This window comes from Talpa occidentalis, unplaced genomic scaffold, assembly GCF_014898055.3.
Source record: "Talpa occidentalis isolate TD23 unplaced genomic scaffold, MPIMG_talOcc4v2.1 talOcc4.7, whole genome shotgun sequence".
In the NCBI taxonomy this organism is placed as follows: Eukaryota; Metazoa; Chordata; class Mammalia; order Eulipotyphla; family Talpidae; genus Talpa; species Talpa occidentalis.
This window is the reverse complement of record NW_023605083.1, coordinates 87,479,828-87,502,010: the sequence shown is the minus strand read 5'-3', so window position 1 is coordinate 87,502,010 and position 22,183 is coordinate 87,479,828. Positions and strand designations below refer to the sequence as shown.

Genomic DNA, 22,183 nt, shown 5'->3' with positions numbered 1-22,183 from the left:
GAGCATCTCACATTTGGGGAACCTAGAAAGTAAACCTGGATATATTTAAAATATTAATGCAAATTGTTGTGACATAAGATGAATATTACTTCAAATAATCTCTCTAAAGGAAATAAAAATAAACATAATGTAGTTCTTTCTTAAAAAGTTTAAAATCTATTTAAGTTTGATGTGCAGAATACAGAGTTTGGCCACACATGCTATATGATGACCGAATGCGTAATACGGGGGGAAGAGATTAAGTATAGATTGGAGAGTCATCAAAACCACTATGGAGTTTGATAAGTCAAAACAGAAATAATAAGCAAAGGTAAGAGATGGTTTGAGAGAAAATCATTATGACTAGAAATATTTAAGAGTTTGGAATAGAGCTAAAGACTTTCAAAGGTAAATGTCTACTTTAAGTATTTGGATAATAAATTTGTTTTGCTATGACTTAATCCAGTTGTCAGTATAATTTACAACTTTCTGATGCCAACATACATACTTGTTACCGCCTATGTTCTAGGCTCATCCTGAATTTGATCAGTAATACAATTTCTAATTGCCTAAGGTATATTAATCATCCTTTGAACTGGAATGTTTTCAAAAGAGAGCCTGTTCATTCTTTTAATGTCTAACAAAATAGCATGTGATTCTGGAATTTTATTCTGCTGTAAGGTCCTTGAGAGCTTAGAGTATGTAATACATGAATAAATGGATGAATGACTATATTTTACCAATCTTTATGATTTTCTACAATATCTGGCAAAGTATGTAACACACTGATAAGAAATTTAATTATTTGCTAAATAATTAAAGCCTAGGTGTTTGGGTGACGGTACTGGGATCCGGGAGAAGATTGTCACTTAGACATGAATGGTTAGGGATAACAAATAATTAGTCTTGCTAACAAAAGGGATTATTTCCCCCTCCATATTGGCTATCTCTGGTAATTTTAAACCCAAGTATAGACAGCTAACCACTGAGGCAAACTGAATTTTAAGTAAGATTATTAAGCATACTAACTTAACTAAAAATTCTGGATTTCGCTCTCCCCTTTCTTGATGAAGGATCTATGAGAGAAGACAACCAATCCTCTAATTTGGATTTCATCCTCCTTGGAATTAGTGGTCAGCAAGAACAAGAATATGTCTTCTTCATCTTCTTCCTGTTCATTTACCCCATCACATTGATTGGAAACCTGCTCATCATCTTGGCTATTCGCTCTGACAATCGCCTTCACAACCCCATGTATTTTCTCCTTGCCAACCTCTCCTTTGTTGACATCTGCTTCTCCTCTGTAACTATCCCTAAGATGTTGGTCAACCATATCTTGGGCAGCAAAGCTATCTCCTTTGGCGGATGCCTAACACAGATGTGCTTCATGTTAGCGTTGGGTAACACAGATAGTTACATCTTGGCAGCTATGGCATATGATCGTGCTGTGGCCATCAGCCGCCCACTTCATTACACAACAATTATGAGCCCAAAGGCTTGTGTCCTGCTAGTTGTTGGATCTTGGGTGATTGGAAACTCCAATGCCATACCCCACACTCTGCTCACAGCTAGGTTGTCGTTCTGTGGAAACTGGGAAGTAGCCAACTTCTACTGTGACATTGCTTCTTTGCTAAAGTTATCCTGTTCTGATATCCAATTTAATGTGAAGATGATGTACCTAGGGGTTAGTGTTTTCTCTGTGCCATTGGTATGCATCACCATTTCCTATGTTCGGGTCTTTTCCACAGTCTTAAAAGTTCCATCCACAAATGGTGTGCGCAAAGCTTTCTCCACCTGTGGTTCCCACCTCACAGTTGTTTCTCTGTATTATGGGACAGTCATGGGCATGTATTTCCGCCCGCTGACGAGTTATAGTCTAAAGGATGCTGTTGTAACAGTGATGTACATTGCAGTGACCCCAATGTTAAATCCTTTCATCTATAGTCTGAGAAATAAAGATATGAAGGCTGCTCTGGGGAAACTGTTCAGCAAGAGAATATCCTCATAGCCAATGTGAGCTTATATGGAGACCACAGTCATCAAATTAGAAAGCATTTGAAATCCATCCAAAATATTCTCTCCACAACACCCCAAGAAGTCACCCTTTCTTTTATAGACACTAGCTTCTTCTCCTCAGAAATCCTATAGCACTATGATGAGACATCACTTGAAATTATCTATTTGTTCATAAGATGCTACTTTTGGCACACTGAGAGCAAAGGTTCATGTCATATCAATGCAGCTGACTTGCAGGGTAAAGTTGTGAAAGTCTGAGCCTTGGCTTCCACATCTACATAACAGGAACAATCTCTGCCTTGTCTGTGTCAGAGAGTATGAGGAACAAGTACTTCATGCTCTGAAGTTTATACCTTATTATCAAATGCCAACTTTTTGATTCATATTTAATCATACCTACTTCACTTGCCAAACTTGAAGGCAAGAGTTGTTTAAAATTATATGGGTCTTCTGGGCCTCCCCGGTGGCGCAGTGGTTGAGCGCTGGGTTATGAAGCTGCCCGCAGCAGCCTCTGCAGCACCGGTTCGATCCCTGGCTGCTCCCCAGCCACCGAAGGAGGGTCCCACATGGCGTGCAGACCTCTCCTGCCGCCCGCTGCTCCCCTCAGCAGTGTACTTCGGTCCTTCTGCCTGCTCTGCTCCCCACTCTGGCTCTGGTGAATTCTCTCACCCTCCCGCACTTCTGACTGTACCCAGTGCTTGTATAAATAATAATAAATAAATAAATCTTTAAAAAAAAAAATTATATGGGTCTTCTAATATTGTTGATTAAAGTGCAACCATAACCACTGGGAGAGGTGTCACTTATTAATGTGAATCAATAAATTTAATCTGACAATAATTATGCATGATCTGAATCAACATTATTTATCATCTATTATATACCTGTTATGTCAAATGGTCACTATGGATTCATCAGACGACAGAAATAATACCCACTATTTTTTTACAGCTTTATATTATCTTAATTATTAATTTTTTATTTTTTATTTTTGTATTAACTTTTTATGATGGCATACCACTATTTTTTAATTAATTAGTTTTAAATTAAGTTTTCAAGCAAGGTATTAGTTACATCAGTATTTTCTGAAAATGACTAAAGGAGAATAATATGGATGCTGATATACACAAAATGTATTAACTACAAGAAGTTACATCCATTAGCACAGGGGGAAGTAATGGAATAAGGTGGTTTTACCAGAACCTAGGAGTACAGGTAATGATTACACATCTGGCATTTAGGTCTGTGAGAGGAGTCACCAAACTACTACCACTTATATTTCATCTGCTGAGGTGACCCAAATAATCATTCCTTGGGAAATCTGAATTCATAATAATTATGCATCTTTGTGTTTTTGATTGTTGAAGTTTATTAACCTTTACTGTTGAGCATGGAAATACAAAAGCATCCTAAACAACTTTTAGACCTAGTTCTCCTTATACCCCATTGTGTGGAATCAACATACTATCTTCTAGTTGTGATCAATCATTCCAGCCAGTAGAGAAATTCCATTTTGTCCTGATTGACCCACAGAGTTATGCTACAATTTGGTGGATATGATCATAAGAATATAAATTGAAAATATGTAAATTCCAAAAGATTATTATTGACAGTCTTTACATAAGGTAATAAATAACTAAAAATATACTTTCTTGGAATAGAAATAGATTCAATAAAAGTAAACTGAAAAAGAAAACCAAAGAAAGATTAATATAGCATTCAGGTTGAGAAGATATCAAAGAAGGGAGACTCAAGGAGATGCAAGTGTAGTACCATGATGTTATTCAAGTCCTAGTTTTCAGATTTACTGGTGGATCAGTGAGTGTTTAAGACATTTATCCATATTAATATATAAATAACAAATAAAACTCTGCATGAAATGATGAGATTTTTCTTGTATAAAGGAGTGGTAGCATGAAGGGGGAGTGGTAAGGCCAAGAGTTTAATTAGACATAGTGTTTATCAGATTTTGCAGTCAATTTTGTACTTGCTTCATAAAATGATGTTGTAAGATTTTCTTCCCATTCTATATTCTGAATGAGCAACTGTCCTCAGAGGATACCTTGTTTCTGATACAGAGCAACAGGGGGCACCAAAACTGGCCAAGGACATTGTCCAAATAGTTTATCAGTCACTGTCTGAGTTCTTCACCAGTGCACACAATTGCAAGACTACTCAGGCTCAGAGCACAACAAAAATGGGATTTAGTTAACAAAACAGGGAAAAACAAAGAGTTACTAAGGCCAATTTTGCTTGGGTTTTTAAAGTACTAAACACAAGCACTCCCAAGATGGCTGCTTCCTGCCACTGAGAACGCAGAGCTCCTTTCCCAAACAATAGGCCATGCTCCCAAGATGGCATCTTCCTGCCACTGTAGACCTGGAACATGTGGCAGCCAGACTATAGGCCAGGTTCTAACTCACAAAGATAATAGGAGACACAATAGGAGATGCTTCCCAAGCTCCCAAGATGCCCCAGCACAGTACCAGACAAGCGACACTCAAAACAGCAGCTGCAGTGGCTGAACGACCTGACAAACAGCCCACACTCATGCAGCTCAGCAAGGTGCCCAGCTCCAGGTATTTGTCTTCTCTGCCAGGCTGTAACAGCAGCAAAACCAGGAACAATTTTACTTGCTGGGGTACCTGCAAAGTCTCCATAATTTTACTCTCTGAGGTTGGCTGCTGGAAGCCTCTCCATATTCTTCAGAGGCCTGCAACAGCCTTCTGGAAGATTGGCTTGGTGGGGGCAGAAATCTCTGACCCCGGAATAGCTGAAGATCTGAAAATGCTGAATCCCAAACACCAAATGCTCAAATGTTGAATCCTGAACATCAAAAAATGCTGGGGGCAGCTTCTGCAGACCCTTAAATTTCTTATCAGAGTCTCCACCCCAAAATGGGATACTTTGTTAGCATTTTCCCTGGGGTTATCTATCCTTTCCAGCACCCCCCTCCAGGGGTGTTACCACGTGTTAACAGTCTTTGGCTTCAGCCACCAGTTACATTTCCACTCTTCTTTCTTCAGGAATAGAGGAAGAAAATGTGATTTTAGAGCAATATAGGGAAGAGAACATGAAGGAATCTAGACATGCAGATGTGGAAATAGAAACATTAGAATATAATAATGCTTATGAGGGCCTCCCTGGTGGCGCAAGGGGTGAAGACACAACCTATGAAGCTCTTCACAGCCACTACAGAACAAGTTTGATCCCTGGCCAGGGACCTACTCACATGGTGCAGCAGACCTCTCCTGACTCGCCCACTGCTCCCCTCAGCAGTGTATTTCAGTCAATCTGCCCTATTACCCTTTCTCTAGTGAATCTTCTCACCCCCCACATCTCTGCCCTGTACCCCAGTTCTTATATGCATAAATAAAATATTTTAAAAAAAATAATGCTTATGAATGTAAAGAATGAATTTGATGAAAATACTGAAGTAGAGAGTAATTTAAGAAAAATTAGTTTCACTTTAGGTGTATTTTCAATGGTTCCTAGGGACACTCTCATGAAAGTTTAATGAATTGTACAACAAAGATATATAACTTTGCATCACAAATAAATTAAGACTAAAATCGATGCATAAAGTTTGGAAATATCACTTTATCTAAGAGAGGCTTATAGAATGATTAAATTTCAAGAAAGAGAGTCATAATGGAGAATGAGGACTGTAGTGGAGGAAGAAAGAGACTTGTACAATCTTAACTTGAGGTTCCTGCTAATCAAGTTCTGTATCACTTTATAAATTTTATAAGGCAAAGAACATAGCAATGTGTATTTACAGTGTATTGCCATAGAACTACTACATGGGCACTAAAGTATTGGGTTTTTAAGAAATGAAACAATAACCCAGAAAAGGAAAAAGTAATGGGTGCTATATAGGGTGCTTAAAACACAGCCAAATAGTTGCAGAGGAAGTATGTATTTCATTAAATATCAAATACACATGTGCATATGTGCTTTTGCTGTACCACACGTTACTGTTTCTTATTTTTAATACTTATGCCATTAATAATAATAGCGAACTTCAAAAGATGAGAAAACTAAATTCCCCCATATGAAGTGACTTATTTATTGTCTTTCCATTAGAAAAAAGATCTAAGATTTGAATCCAGTTTTCTTCATTCCCCAATGAATTCCCCTGACATGACAGCTGGCTTATTGAGGGCATATAAAATAATGAAAGATATCTAGGTAAGTAAGGTTGAGTGCACCTTACTTTTGGCTAGAATTTTTCCTAAAACAGAGTGCACTCAACAATGACAACTATTAAGCTTTGGGGTAGAGGTGGAAAATATAGCTTCGTATAAGAAATTATCAAGCTTTAAAGCAAGAAAGAGAAGTGATTCTTCTAATCTTTGTTCTTACTTTCATCATTTTTCAGCCCATCCAAATGGATGCAGTGCCACTGAAGAGGTGCTAAGGAATTCCACAAAGAAAGTGAAAATTAACATAAACCACAACACTCACATTCCATTCATGCCTCTAGTTGCAGACATTGTTAAATGATATGACAATGGGCCATATGTTTACAAAAAAGATCAATGCAAAGGAAGTTTTCTTCTCTAAAATCAAGTTTTCTTCCTCTATTCCTGAAGAAAGAAGAGTGGAAACAAGGTATCTTTTGATGACAGTTGCTCATGCAGAATACAGAATGGAAGAAATCTTACATCGTTTTATGAAGCAAGTATAAGATTGACTGCAAAGCCTGATAAATATTATGCAAAACCACAGAAGAATCCCACTTATTAACATTGATACAAAGATTATAAGAAGGATCCAATAAAATTTTTTTTAATTTTTTTTAAAGATTTTATTTATTTATTTATTTATTTATTTATATAAGCACTGGGTACAGTCAGAAGAGCAGGAGGGTGAGAGAATCCACCAGAGTCAGAGCAGGGAACAGAACAGGCAGACTGATGAAATACACTGCTGAGGGGAGCAGCAGGCATGGCAGGAGAGGTCTGCGCCCCATGTGGGACTCTAGCTGGAGGCTGGGGATAGAACCGGCATTGCAGAGGCTGTGGGCAGCTTCGCAGCCCAGCGCTCAACCGCTGCGCCACCAGGGGAGGCCCCGGATCCAATAAAATATTAAAAGAACATATGTCCTCACTACATAGGTAGGTTATTACAGGAGTGCAAGCTTGGTTAAATATTAGGACAATTATGTTACTATCTATGTAAATGCCACTAAATATATTTAACAATATTCAAAACACATTTCTCCATTAAAAATAATTATTAATGGGGAAGTCAATTAAAGGATAATTCCTTAATAATAAATATGTTAATACCATTATTAAGTTGCCAATTACTTAGGGGGTTGTGAGATATAATAACACATGAATATTCTTCAAGAATAAGATAAGTATGTCCATTGTTAAAATTACCATTTAATATTGTATTGAAGGATGTACCCAAAGTCATAGAAAACACATTAAATTATCTGTATTTGCATATGAAAAGATTTCTTGTGTCCACAGAAAATCAATGAAAAAACATAAGACAATTCAGGAGAATACATCATAAAGATTCATCATGCACAAATAAATCATATTCATATATACAAAAAACCCACCCAATTAGAAGATGTGATGAAAGAAAAAAAACCCATTTATAATTGCACCAAATGAAAAGACAAACTAAGTAGGGAAAGAAAAGTTAAAAGGACTATTTGAGATCTATATGGAACACTTCAAAACCCTGATTAAAACATCAGTTCAAGCAAGGATAAAAGGACATCAAATGTTAATAAAGCCAGTAGGCATATGACTGATGGAGAAATAAATATTTACATGATGCCAAACTAATATCACACTTACTAAATTCTGGTCACAAGAAGGAGAATGTGACTTTTATAAAGGAGGAGTTGGGTTGTAACTTCACAAATATAGTTGTAAATCTTACCATTAATCAATTATCACACACAATTTAAAGTGATATATTTTAGCCAAAAATACTCAATTTAAATGTAATCATACTGCTAACACTATCAGTTATAAAAATACAGAATCCCCAGGAGCAAGCTAGCTCCATCAAGAGAAAACAGTATCTATCAGATGTATCATAAAGATATATCTACAGGCATACCCCTTAAATATTAATATGCATATAAATCACTGTGCGCACCAAATCAACGTATATGTGCATTCAGTGGGTCTGGAATGGAATGTAACAATCTGCATCTCTGACAAACTCGGAGATGCTGATGCTGCTGTTAGTGTACTCAACTTTGAAGCAAAGGAGATTGGAGCAATCTCTATAATCAGTCTCTATTACTAGATTTGTAAAAAGAACCAAGATTCATATAAAAATCATTTGCAATGTAAGGTCCTGGATTGGATTCCTATTTTGACAAACCAACTGAAAAGAATGGTTTTGAGGATAAACAGAATATCTGAATACCAAATAGTTAAACTTAAAATAAGAAATTATTAATTGCCCAGCTCAGCCACCAGGGATTCAAGAGCAGACCCAGTGAAGGATGTGCTGGGACAGCAACCCCACCATTGTTTTGGGAGTTCTCTCAAACCTCTGCTCAGCCACCAGTGCCTCAGGAACCCTAGTCTGGGCTATGCACAGCTCTCCTCGAAAGCAGTGACCCCTCAGCTCCCCTCTGTTCACCTACCTGGCATACTACAAAGGGGTGGAAACCCAGCTGGTGAAGTTGAATCGCACAGCAGTGAGACACTGGGACAAAAAAAAAAACACACACACACACACACACAAAAATTTGGGGAATAGAATAACATATGACAGCGGAAATCTGAAGGGTGAACATATGTCCAGAACCCAACCATAAAAACAAAAACATAGAAGATCTTTTCCTCCATCAGAAAGAGAATTCAGAATGTGTTCATAAAGAAATCTGAAGACTCAAATTCAGAGAAGACACAGAAAAACAGATCAAGTGTCAAATGTATAAAAGAAAATTCAGAAAAACAACTGAATGTTCTCATAAAGACAATCATCAAACAGAAGTTCAAAAATGATACCTGAAAGAAGTAAACAAAGGAACTTCAGGATGAAAAAGATTAAGGGGCCTCCTTGGTGGCCTAGAGGTTAAGTATCAGTGCTATCACCACTGTGGCCTGAGTTTGACCCCCGGCCAGGGAGCTAACTCACATATGGCACAGCAGACCTCTGCTATTTAAACCACTGCTCACTTAGCAGTGTATTTCAATATTCTGCCTGTTCTGCTACCCAGTCTGGCTCTGATGAATCCTCTCAAACACCACCCCCCCACCATGCACCTCTACCCTACACCCCAGTTCTTCTATGCAAAATTAAGTTTAAAAAAACTTTCTAATGATTAAAAGAGGAGATGAAAAATGCTATAGAAAGCAATAGAAGTAGAAGAAACCAAATGGAGGAGCAAATCAGTGAACTTGAAGATAAAGACTTATAAAGAAGCCAGATGTAAGAAGACACAGAGAAAAAAAACGGTAAAAAAATAGGATCTCGGGCCTCCCCGGTGGCGCAGCGGTTGAGCGCTGGGTTGCGAAGCTGCCGGCAGCCTCTGCAGTGCAAGTTCGATCTCCAGCCACTCCCCGGCCACCGGAGGAGGGTCCCACATGGCGCGCAGAGCTCTCCTGCTGCCCGCTGCTCCCCTCAGCAGTGTACTTCGGTCCTTCTGCCTGCTCTGCTCCCCGCTCTGGCTCTGGTGAATTCTCTCACACTCCCGCGCTTCTGACTGTTCCCAGTGCTTGTATAAATAAATAAATAAATCTTAAAAAAAAAAAAAAATAGGGTCTCCCCTGTGGCGCAGTGGTTGAGCACTGGGTTGCGAAGCTACCCGCAGCCTCTGCAGCACCGGTTCGATCCCCGGCCACCGGGCGAGGGTCCCACATGGTGCGCAGACCTCTCCTGCAGCCCGCTGCTCCCCTCAGCAGTGTACTTCATCAGTCTGCCTGCTCTGCTCTCCCCTCTGGCTCTGGTGGATTCTCTCACCCTCCCATGCTTCTGACTGTACCCAGTGCTTGTATAAATAAATTAATAAATCTTTTTTTTAAAAAGTGTAAAAAAATAAACACTTTGTGAACCATTCAATACCATGGAGGAAAGCCAATATAAAAATAATGGGCATCTCAGAAAGCAAGGAAATACAAATACAATACAAGAAAACACTGCACAACATTTCCTTCAGTGTTGGCTTTGTGGATTCATCTCTAACAGCAGAGAAAAATAGAGAATATAAACAATTGAGACTCCGTCAAAGAGCTCCTGCACAATGAAAAAAGCTATTACTAAAACAAAAAGATACCCTATTGAATGGGAGAAAATATTTGTACATCATACATCTGACAAGGCTTTGATATCGAAGACCTACAAAGTACTCATTAACTCAACAAAAACAAATAACCCAATTGCATAATTGGCAGAAGAACTAAATAGACACTTCTCCAAAGAAGATGTATAGATGGCTATCATTACTTATTATCAGGGAAATTCAAATAAAAACCACAATGAACTTCCACCTCACACCTGGGAGAATGACCTCTATCAAAAAGACCGAAATAAGTGTTGGTGAAACTATGTAGAAAAAAGTAATTGGGTAAGCAAATATTGTTTAAAAGTGAACAATGAGGTAAAAAAAATTAAGAAATTTAATTAAAATAAAAAAAGAAAAAGGAATCCTCATATATTGTGGTGGAAATGTTGACTGGCCCATCCCTATCGAAAAACAACATGTATGTTTCTCAAAATAAAAAATAAGATCTACCATATGATGCAACTATTCTACTAACAAGTACCTACACAAAGAATGCAAAAGCACTACTTTGAACAGCTATATGCACTCCCAAATTCATTGCAGCACTATTTACAATAGCAAATTATGGAAGCAACCCAAGGACAGATGAGTGCACTAGAAAGATGTAGTATATATACACACAATGGAATACTTTTAAGCTATTTGAAATTGAACTCTTGCCATGGTAACAACATGTATGGAACTGGAGGAGATAATGCTAAGTGAAGTCAGATGCAGAAAGACAGATGATTTCACTTATGTATGGAATATAGAAAAACAAAACAAAGTATCAGATAAAAACACAAACCAATAACCAACTCTAGAAATCTTATTGTAGAATTGAGTTTATTACAGAAGGATGGGGAGGAGGAGAAGAAAGTAGAGACCATTCCTAATGAAAGATGATGGAGAAATATGTATACTTTGGTAGTCAGTCTAAGGTGGTAACATACATGGAAATGTGTGATCTATACCTGTAAATCAAATATAGTGTTTTAAAACAATGTTACATCAATTTAAAAAGGGAAGAGGGAAGGAAAATGGAGGCAATATTATCAGATATACATAAATAATAAGAATTATGAGCATGTTGTGAACAATTATATGGACAAATATCCTCAAAGACAACCCCAATAGAATTATCAATGGGTTTCTAACCTGAAACCCTATATCGCATGGGAAAGTAGAATGATATTGTCAAAGTGTTTAAGGAAAAATATGGCCAGGGAAAGTTACCCCTTAGAAAAGAAGGAGAAACAAAAACTTTACCAAGGAAAAGTTGATGGAATGCACCACCACTAGATCTGCTTTATAAGAAATGCTGAAAGGGGTTTTCCAAGTTGAACAGATTCTAATTAGATGTACTTTCTCTAAATTTGAGGAGTCCATGTATTGGACATTGGAGCATGATCTGAACTAAGCCAAGTTACAGCATAGCAAATAGGGTGGTGATCCCTGAAACACATCTAGATGAAAATGCAATTCAAAATATGTTGTTACAACATCCACCATGAACAGAATTTAATGGAAGACTCTGGAGGTTAGTACAAGTATATGAGTAGAGAGACTAGAGTAGGAATTACTTAAATGGCAGTTGACTAATATGTTCTATCCTTAAAAACTTTTCAACTATTAATTCTTTTGATCTGTGTAACAACTGTATGAAGACTTTTGTCCTAATATTACAATTTAGGAGAGGTGTAATCTACATGTGATCAATTATAGCCCGTTAGGGGCAGAGCCTGGATTGAAACCAGTGAGAGTTCACAATCTTCACCATAGTCCTCTCAGAAAGCTAATGACCTCTCTGACACAGGAATTCCTAACTCATAGGATAAGGACCATTAATCAGGACTATTATTAAGGTGACACATATATGAAGTAAACAAAGTAAGAGGTGCATTTATCTCTATGAATCCAAAAAAGGAAAAAACTTAAATCATTGGCATACTTGTAAACAGAGAATAGCTTACATTGTAAACTTTCCCACACTTCTCATCCTAGAGAAGTGGGAAATTAAATTCTTTGTAGCAGCCACATTTAATACTAGAAAGGTTTCAGTATAGAGCTGAATAAACTTCCAAGTGTTCATTTTACCACAGTATCCAAAAGGGTGTTCCCATTTTGTGCTGAGCAGCAAGAAGGGCCCATTCCAACAAGTAGCTTAGAATAGGTCATTTCAGAGCTTGAACTCTGGAGACATACTACCTAATAAATGACTTTGCCCATCCTTCCTTCTACAAGAGAACTCTGAGAACAATTACTCTGGAGATCCACTGTGCCCCACAGGACACAGCTGTGGTGTTCTAACGAATCTCAACAATTACTCTGACTATGACCAGAATAAAGACCTGAGGGAGTCATTTTTCAAGTGACTTTATAACCTAGTGAATGATTCACAATTTCCTCTCTATGATAATTGTCTTGCTTTCTTAAAGAGGACACTAAAATTGCTGTCTTCTGCCTCCATCCAGGACAACATCTCTATCCCTATTACTCCTTTGATGAAAATCTCAGGATTCCTCTTTTCAAACCACTTCGGTCCTACATCCTTCATTTCATGAACAGAGGAACACTCCCCAGGTCTATTGCTGGCACCTTCTTCAGCATGCTTGCTTCAAAGGATGAATGCTAACAAGTGCTATTAGACCTTTTGTCTGTAAACTTCCATTCATGGAGGAAGAGTGAAGGCCACAGGACTAGGATCCTTTTCTGATAACATCTGAGCTGCACCACCCGGTAGAGGCGATGAATATTGGAAAACAGAGACCTCATGGCCCTGACATCAAGGGATAGATAGACAGCACCAGCTCTACATGCATTATCTCATTTGACCCTCACAAAACCCTAAGAGGTGAGTAGAATTGTATGTCATGTTTTAAGATGAAAAAATTAGGAATGGAATTGCCTAAACTCACATAGAGGTAATAGCATAAGTAGGACTCAAACCTTGGCTCCAGACCCTAAAAATCACAAGACTGGAATGGACTGGATCCCATAGAAGAGCAATAGACAGGGAGAGAGAGAAAGGCTATCCTCTTTTGATAATTCTTCCCTGCAGACTTTTCTAAGAAAATAGGAGAAAGGGTATTTCCGATGTGGTTAAATCAGAACAGAGCTCACTCCACCTCCTAATGTAATGCCGTATGTGTATGTACATGTGCATATGTGTGCACACACAAACACTCAAGTAGTTTATATTCCCCTTTCCATTCTTACAGCCAATGTTGCAAGCTAACAGACTCTTTCAGGACATTCTCTTTCATTTCAAAGTACTGAAGAGCTGAATTATCAATGAGTTTTAGAGCATTCAGTGGATTCCTCTTTGCCATATTTGCTGCCCAAGGATGACAAGGGTTGCACTTGGACTCTCCCTTCCAAACTATATTCGCCACCATCACCATCATGTGATGGATATCTGAGAGAAGAAAACAGATTTTGGTGTCCAGCACTGCTGGGAGAGTGCTGCCATTCTGAGAAAATCAAGGCTCTTAGCATCCATGCTGCAGCATTCTCCTGGTTCCTCTCCATAGGGGCATATAACCCCTTTAACTTATTCTTCAGGGTTCCTACAGAAATCTTTTCTCCCTATGAAGACACCCTCACCCCTGTCATCTGGCATGTGGTTCTCTGTCCTCAATCTCTGGGATCAGAAATCTCTCACTCTGGTTACCTCTTTCTTAGTTCCCATGTTTATTTTAACAACCACTTCTTTTCTAGTGCTATTTTTGTACATTTCAGTTACTTTTCATTTGATGATGTAGTAGTTGTTCTTGTACCACATAATCATTAAAATATTATGTTATTAATCAGTTACTCATGTATTTCACCAAATATCTATTTGTACTTAAAATGAAACATTGTAAATAATGCAACCACACCCACCATACTCTTAGTACTCAATGAATAAAGCCAAATTCCTCGCATTGCTCAAAATCCTCCACAATATAAGCCCAAATTTCTTTCCTGATTAAATTCTTCCCATTTCCATGTCTATAGTCACAGCTCCTGAAAAAATACATAACACTTTCCTAACTTAATAATTTGTCCTTTAGTTTTTCTCCATAATAAGGAGCGTGGATTTCATTTTTCAGGTGATAGACAATGAGTGGATTTAAGAGCCAGATATAATCACATTTGCTTTGTATAAGTATAGTTGCGTGTCCAGTAACAGATATCTGTAGAAATAATCTTGGACAAATGTAATATTTGGTCCCTGAATATCCTCCCCAGTGGAAATAACTTCCATCTACTCTCGTTCTTTCACAAAGGCCAGTCTCTATTCTACATTGACTGAAATAATGATTTGAACCACCAGGCTCCATGGTTCTGAAACAATTATTATCCAACATTTGAAATCCTTACTCAAAAATAAAGTATTACATTAACATATTAGAATGCCAAAAAGAATCAAATAAAAAAAACCTCATCAACCACATTGAACAAAAGTAAAAATTTTGATCATATTTGTGCTAACATTCTTAAATAAATATTAGATATATTTGAAGCTTTCTCTGTTCTCATCCAAAATTCCATTTTCCTCCTTCTCACTTCACAGGTAACTATAGTTCCTTAGTTGATAGTATATTTCTAGTCAGGATTTATATTTTTTCAACAAATATGAGTTTCACGTTGCTTTAAAATGTGCACATATTGTATGGTATGGAATATATCTTTCAGTACCTTGCTTTATTTTATCATTTAATTTCATTTAATTTGTCCATGTGAATTAACTCACCATTACTCTTATGTGAATTCATTAATAAGAAAATGCAAAATTTACTTATTATTCCTCCATGAGTAGTTTTGTGACAACACACATCCTTGTGAATGTCTTCATGAACACATTATTCTAGAGTTTCTCGAGAGCCTAATCTAGAAGTAAAATTGCTACACCACAGGTGTATAAATTCCTGAGATGGGCAAATCACTCTTCAAATAGCATTGCTAATTTTCCCTTTCTTCCGAACACTAGTCAGACTTTTATACTTTAACACACTGTAAGATGATGAATGTTTATTTAATTTTGTTTTAAGTTGTCATGTCTCCTCTCCCCCATATTTGTTGTTTTCTCAAACCCCATATTGTCTCTTCTGTTTTTATGTTTTTTATTTAATGCAATTAAATTTAACAATTTTCTTGTTTGTTTTGATTTATGTGACTGAATTTAATAAGAAATTTCTTATATCAGTAACATGTTTCTATTATAAAATTAAATTTTTTACTTGCAATTAGTCCTTTAAACATTATCTCTCATTATTATAATAAATAGGTATTTCTTTTTTAAAAATAAATTTTATTTTTATATTCCCCATACAATTGCAACCCCCTTATTTTGACCCCAATCCCTCCCCTCCCCGCCATCCACTCCCAATAGAGTTCTCTGGTTCATAGTTTTTTGTTGATTTTGATTTTCACTTTCTTATAGTTACTCATTTTCCTGGTCCCTTATTTAAGTTTTCTAGATTCCTGCTATGAGTGAGACCATCCGGTATTTTTCTTTTTCTTTTTGGCTTATTTCGCTGAGCATGATTCCTTCCAGCGCCATCCATGTTGCTGCAAATTGCATGTGTTTATCTTTTTTGAATGCTGAGTAATATTCCATGGTGTATATGTACCACATCTTCTTGATCCAGTCATCTGTTTTTGGGTATTTGGGTTGTTTCCAAAGCTTAGCTATTGTAAATAGTGCTGCTATAAACATAGGGGTGCAGGTGCTCTTTGGAATGATGTTTCTGTGTCCTCTGGGTAAATACCTATGAGTGGAATTGCTGGATCATATGGAAGCTCTATGTTTAGTAGGTCCAGAAATCTCCACACAGCTCTCCATAGTGGTTGGACCAGTTTGCACTCCCACCAACAATGCAGGACAGTTCCTTTTTCTCCACATCCTCGCCAACATTTGTTGTTGCTAGTTTGTTGGTTTTTTTTTTTTTTGAAGTTTTATTTTTTTTTATTTTTTTTTTAAATAAATTTTATTTTTATATTCCCTATACAATTGCAATCCCCTTATTTTGACCCCAATCCCTCCCCTCCCCAGCCCCCAACCCCCATAGAGTGTCTCTGGTTCATAGTTGTTTGTTGATTTTGATTTTCACTTTCTTGTAGTTATTCATTTTCCTGGTCCCTTATTTAAGTTTTCTAGATTCCTGCTATGAGTGAGACCATCCGGTATTTTTCTTTTTCTTTCTGGCTTATTTAGCTGAGCATGATCCCTTCCAGCTCCATCCATGTTGCTGCAAATTGCATGTGTTTATCTTTTTTGAATGCTGAGTAATATTCCATGGTGTATATGTACCACATTTTCTTGATCCAGTCATCTATTTTTGGGCATTTGGGTTGTTTCCAAAGTTAAGCTAATGTAAATAGTGCTGCTATAAACATAGGGGTGCAGGTGCTCTTTGGAATTGATGTTTCTGTGTCCTTTGGGTAAATACCTAGGAGTGGAATTGCTGGATCATATGGAAGCTCTATGTTTAGTAGGTCCAGAAATCTCCACACAGCTCTCCATAGTGGTTGGACCAGTTTGCACTCCCACCAACAATGCAGGAGAGTTCCTTTTTCTCCACATCCTCGCCAACATTTGTTGTTGCTAGTTGTTTTAATATGTGCCATTCTCACTGGTGTGAGATGGTATCTCATGGTAGTTTTGATTTGCATTTCCCTGATTACAAGTGATGTTGAACATTTTTTCATATGCCTGTTGGCCATTCGCATTTCCTCTTCAGAGAAGTTTCTTTTTAGCTCTTCTGCCCATTTTTTGACTGGATTGTTTTCTTTGTTGTTGAGTCTCATCAGCTCTTTGCAGGTTTTTGTGATCAGTCCTTGATCATTAGTGTTGTGTGCAAAAATGTTCTCCCAGTCGGTGGGGTTTCTCTTTGTTTTTGTTATTGTCTCTTTTGCTGTGCAGAAGCTCTTTAAATTGATGTAGTCCCAGCTGTTTATCTTTGCCTTCACTATCACTGCTTTGGGTGATGTTGTCTGTAAAGATGTCTTTGATGTGCAAATCACGTAGTGTTTCGCCTATATTTACTTCTATGTATTTTATGGTTTCAGGTCTTATGTCTAGTTCTTTAATCCATTTTGAGTTGGTTTTTGTGCATGGTGTGAGGTAGTACTCAAGTTTCATTCTTTTGCATGCAGCGACCCAGTTTTCCCAGCACCATTTATTGAACAAACTTTCTTTGCTCCAATGCATATTCTTTGCTCCTTTGTCAAAGATTAGTTGACCATAAATCTGTGGGTTTATTTCTGGATTTTCTATTTGATTCCATTGGTCTGTGTGTCTGTTCTTGTTCCAATACCATGCAGTTTTGATGATTATGGCTTTGTAGTATAGTTTGAAGTCTGGGAGTGTGATGCCTCCATTCCCTTCATTTTTTTTTTTTCAGGAGAGCTTTGGCTATTCGGGATTTTTGGTGATTCCATATGAATTTCCTCAATAATTGTTCTATTTCTTTGAAGAATGTCATTGAAATTTTTATTGGAATAGCATTGAATCTGTATATTGCTTTTGGTAGGATGGCCATTTTAATAATGTTTATTCTTCCAATCCATGAGCAGGGGATGTCTTTCCATTTCTTTGTGTCTTCTTTTATTTCTTTTAACAGTGTTTTATAGTTTTCTTTTCATAGGTCCTTTACCTCTTTTGTTAAATTTATTCCCAAGTATTTGATTTTTTTTTGTTTTGATAATAAAAGGGATGGGTTTTTTGATTTCTTCTTCTTCAGATTTATTTTTTGTGTATTGAAAGGCTACTGACTTTTGCGTGTTGATTTTGTATCCTGCCACTTTACTGAACTGATTGATGAGTTGAATTAGTTTTTCTGTGGAGTTTTTGGGGTTCTCTATGTATATTATCATATCATCTGCAAAGAGTGATAGTTTGACTTTTTTTCCTTATTGGATTCCTTGTATATCTTTCTCTTGTCTTATTGCTCTGGCTAGGACTTCCAATATTATATTGAAAAGCAGTGGTGAGAGTGGACATCCTTGTCTTGTTCCAGATATTAATGGAAATGCTTTCAGCTTTTCACCATTGAGAATGATACTGGCTGTAGGCTTGTCATATATGGCCTTTATGATGTTGAGGTATGTTCCTTGTATCCCAAGAATTTCAAGGGCTTTTATCATGAATGGCTATTGCACTTTGTCAAAAGCTTTCTCAGCATCTATTGATGTTATCATATGTTTTTTATATTTCTTTTTGTTGATGTGTTGGATAACGTTGATTGATTTCGGATGTTGAACCATCCTTGTGTCCCTGGAATGAATCCTACTTGGTCGTGGTGAATTATCTTATGGATACATTGTTGGATTCTGATAGCTAAAATTTTATTGAGGATTTTTGCATCAGTGTTCATTAGGGAGATTGGCCTGTAGTTTTCTTTTTTTGTGTTGTCCTTGTTCGGTTTTGGTATTAGTATAATGGTGGCTTCATAGAATGTGTTTGGTATTATCCCTTTCTTCTCAATTTTTAGAAGAGTTTGTGACAGATAGGCACTAATTCATTTCTGAATGTTTGGTAGAATTCATTTGTAAATCCATCAGGTCCTGGGCTTTTGTTTTTGGGGAGGTTTTTGATTACCATTTCAATTTCACTGCTTGTAATTGATCTGTTTAGGTGTTCTATTTCTTCTTTATCTAGCTTTGGGTGATTGTAGAGTCGTAGGAATTTGTCCATCTCCCTTAGATTGTTGAACTTGTTTCCATATAACTGTTCATAATAGTTACTGATTATTCTTTTGATTTCTGCTGTGTCCGTTGTGATTTCTCCTCTTTCATTGATGATCCTGTTTATTTGTGCTTTCTCCCTTTTTTTCCTTTGTGAGCCTGGCTAGGGGTTTGTCTATTTTATTGAATTTTTTGAAGAAACAGCTCTTGGTTTCATTGATATTTTGGATTGTTTTTTTTATTTCGATTTCATTTATTTCTGCTTTGGTTTTTATTATTTCTTTTCTTCTACTGGTTTTGGGGTTTTTTTTTTGTTATTCTTTTTCTAGATCTTTGAGTTTCGAGATTAGGTGTTTCTTTGAGTTCTTTCTTGTTTCTTGATATGAGCCTCTATTGCTATATATTTTCCTCTTATTACTGCTTTAGCTGCATCACATACATTTAGGAAATTGGTGTCCTCCTTGTCATTTCAATTCAAAGAATTTTTTTTCAAAGAGGCACGTATTTTTTATTTATTTGTTTTTATTTGTTTGTTTTTTGTTTGTTTTATACATGCACTGGGTACAGTCAGAAGTGGGGGAGGGTGAGAGAATTCACCAGAGCCAGAGCGGGGAGCAGAGCAGGCAGAAGGACCGAAGTACACTGCTGAGGGGAGCAGTGGGCGTCAGGAGAGGTCTGCGCACCATGTGGGACCCTCCTCCGGTGGCCAGGGAGCAGCCAGGGATTGAACCAGTGCTGCAGAGACCACGGGGAGCTTCGCAACCCAGCGCTCAACCGCTATGCCACCAGGGAGGCTCTCAAAGAATTTTTTAATTTCTTCTTTGATCTCCTCGTTAGTCCAGTGGTCTTCCAGTAGTGTGGGTTTCAATCTCCATGAGGTAAGAGAGTTCCTTGCCTTCTTTTTATGGTTTATTTCTAGTTTGATGCCTTCATGGTCAGAAAAGATTGTTGGTATGATTTCAATCTTGGTGTATCTGTTGATGTTTGTCTTGTGTCCCAGTATGTGATTGATCCTGGAGAATGATTTGTGTGCACTTGAGAAAAATGTGTAATCAGATTTTTTTGGGTTTAGTGTTCTATAGATGTCTGTTAAGTCCAAACTCTCTAGATCCTTATTTAGAGCATTAGTGCCTTTACTTATTTTTTGTCTCGCTGATCTATTTATTGTTGATAGTGGTGTGTTGAAGTCTCCCACTATGTATGTGTTTTTTCTGATGTCTGTTTTCAAAGATGACAATAGTTGTCTGATATATTTTGGTGCTCCTTCATTTGGTGAGTATGTGTTAATGAGTGTTATTTCTTCTTGAAGTATTGTTCCCTTGATCATAATGTAGTGACCGTTGGGATCTCTTTTTATCTTTTTGAGTTTGAAATCTGTTTTATCTAATATAAGTATAGCTGTTCCTGCTTTCTTTTTTGGTCCATTTGCTTGTAGGATTGTTTTCTATCCTTTAACTTTGAGTCTATTTTTATCTTTTGTAGCTAAATGTGTTTCCTGGAGACAGCAAAAGGTTGGGTTTTGTTTATTAATCCAGCGAGTGACTCTGTGTCTTTTTATTGAACCATTTACATTTAGACTTAATATTGATATGTTAGCTTTTGTATTTGCCATTGTGTTTGTCTTTCCTTTGATTTTATTTATTTATTCTTTTAATAACTTTTTTTTTTTTGGCCTTCTTTTGTTGTTATTCGTCCCTCTGAGGTTCTGGCTTTAGGACTCCTTGTAGTATTTTTTGGAGTGGGGTTTTAGTCGTAATGAAATTCCAGAGTTTCTGTTTGTCTGGGAAGTCCTTATTCTTTCTTCATAGAGGAAGGAGAGCTTTGCAGGATAGAGTATTTTGGTTGGCATCTGTTTTCTTGGAGTCTGTTGACTATGTCCCTCCACTCTCTCCTTGCCCGTAGTGTTTCTTCGGAGAAGTCTGATGTCAGCCTGATTGGTTTTCCTTTGAATGTTATCTGTTTCTTCCCTCTTGTCAGCTTCATTATTTCTCCCTTGTCCTGGATTCTTGGGAGCTTTACTATTATGTGTCTTGCTGTATTTTTCCTTTCGTCATGGAAGTTTGGTGTTCTTCTTGCTTCTTGTATATCAATTTTCAGCTCCTTCTTCACGTTTGGGAAGTTCTCTTCAATTATTTCCTTGAATATTTTCTCTGTTCCTACATCTCTCTCCTCTCCTTCTGGGATTCCTATAACTCTTATATTTCCTTTCCTCATGGAGTCATATAGTTCCCGAAGTCTTTCTTTGGTCTTTTCCCTTCATACTTCTCTTTCCTTTTCTGTTTTAGTTCTTTTTATTTCAGTGTCTTCAAGAGTACTTATTTGTTCTTCCATTTCATCTATTCTGCTTTCATTGCTTTTCCCAGAGTTCTTTAGCACCTCCATTAATTCTTTGATCTCCTGCATTTTTTTTACTTCCCTCTTTAGGGACTCAATTTCATTCTTCTGATAGTTAATTATTTTTCCCTTATCACTGTTTTCCTTTATGACTTCTGTCAGTTTTTTAATCGCAGCAATTTTAAATTCTCTTTCTGGAAGGCTCAGAATTTCTCCAAGTTACAGTCGTTGCAATGTGGTAGGTGGTTTTCTTTTTGTGGTGTGCTTTTTTCCTGAGGAGTTGCTGGGTTGCATGTGGTTTTTCTACTCCCTACTGCCTGTTTTCTAATTTGCCATATTCCCGGGACACTGTGTTGCTGGTACTGGCCGGCATCTTGGGCAAACTTCCCAGCTCACCTCTGGCTCCTCTGGGAGCCTTCTGCTGGTTTCAAGCAGTCTCTATTGAAGAAAGGTCCCTGTTCTAAAATGGCGATGTGGGTGACGCGCTCCCCTGCGCGCCCGTTCTGCCCCGGCGGTGGGTGCCGCTCCCCTCTGGGCTCAGACTGCAGGCTAGAAGGGGCCTGGCATTGGTGAACTTCCCAGCTCACCTCTGGCTCCTCTGGGAGCCTTCTGCCGGTTTCAAGCAGTCTCTACTGAAGAAAGGTCCCTGTTCTAAATTGGCGATGGGGGGGGACGCATAAGTAGGTATTTCATTGCCCATCACTTTTTCTTTTTTTTTTTTTTAAGATTCATTTATTTATTTATTTATATAAGCACTAGGTATAGTCAGAAGCGCGGGAGGGTAAGAGAATTCACTAGAGCCAGAGCAGAGAGTGGAACAGGCAGAGTGACGAAGAACACTGCTGAGGGGAGCAGCAGGCAGCAGGAGAGGTCTGTGCGTCATGTGGAACCCTCCAGATGCCGGGGATCGAACCGGTGCTGCAGGGTCTC

At 37.6% G+C, this 22,183-nt stretch overlaps 2 protein-coding genes across 6 annotated transcripts in view; one reads left to right on the top strand and one right to left on the bottom strand.

The window, feature by feature from the left end:
- LOC119232357 (olfactory receptor 1P1-like) overlaps positions 1 to 22,183 on the bottom strand; it is a 251,030-nt gene that overhangs the window by 148,110 nt on the left and 80,737 nt on the right. The window lies entirely within an intron of this gene.
- Positions 1,058 to 1,987, top strand: LOC119232522 (olfactory receptor 1A1-like). The gene has a single exon (XM_037494560.1). The coding sequence runs from the start codon at positions 1,058 to 1,060 to the stop codon at positions 1,985 to 1,987; it is 930 nt and encodes a 309-aa protein (XP_037350457.1).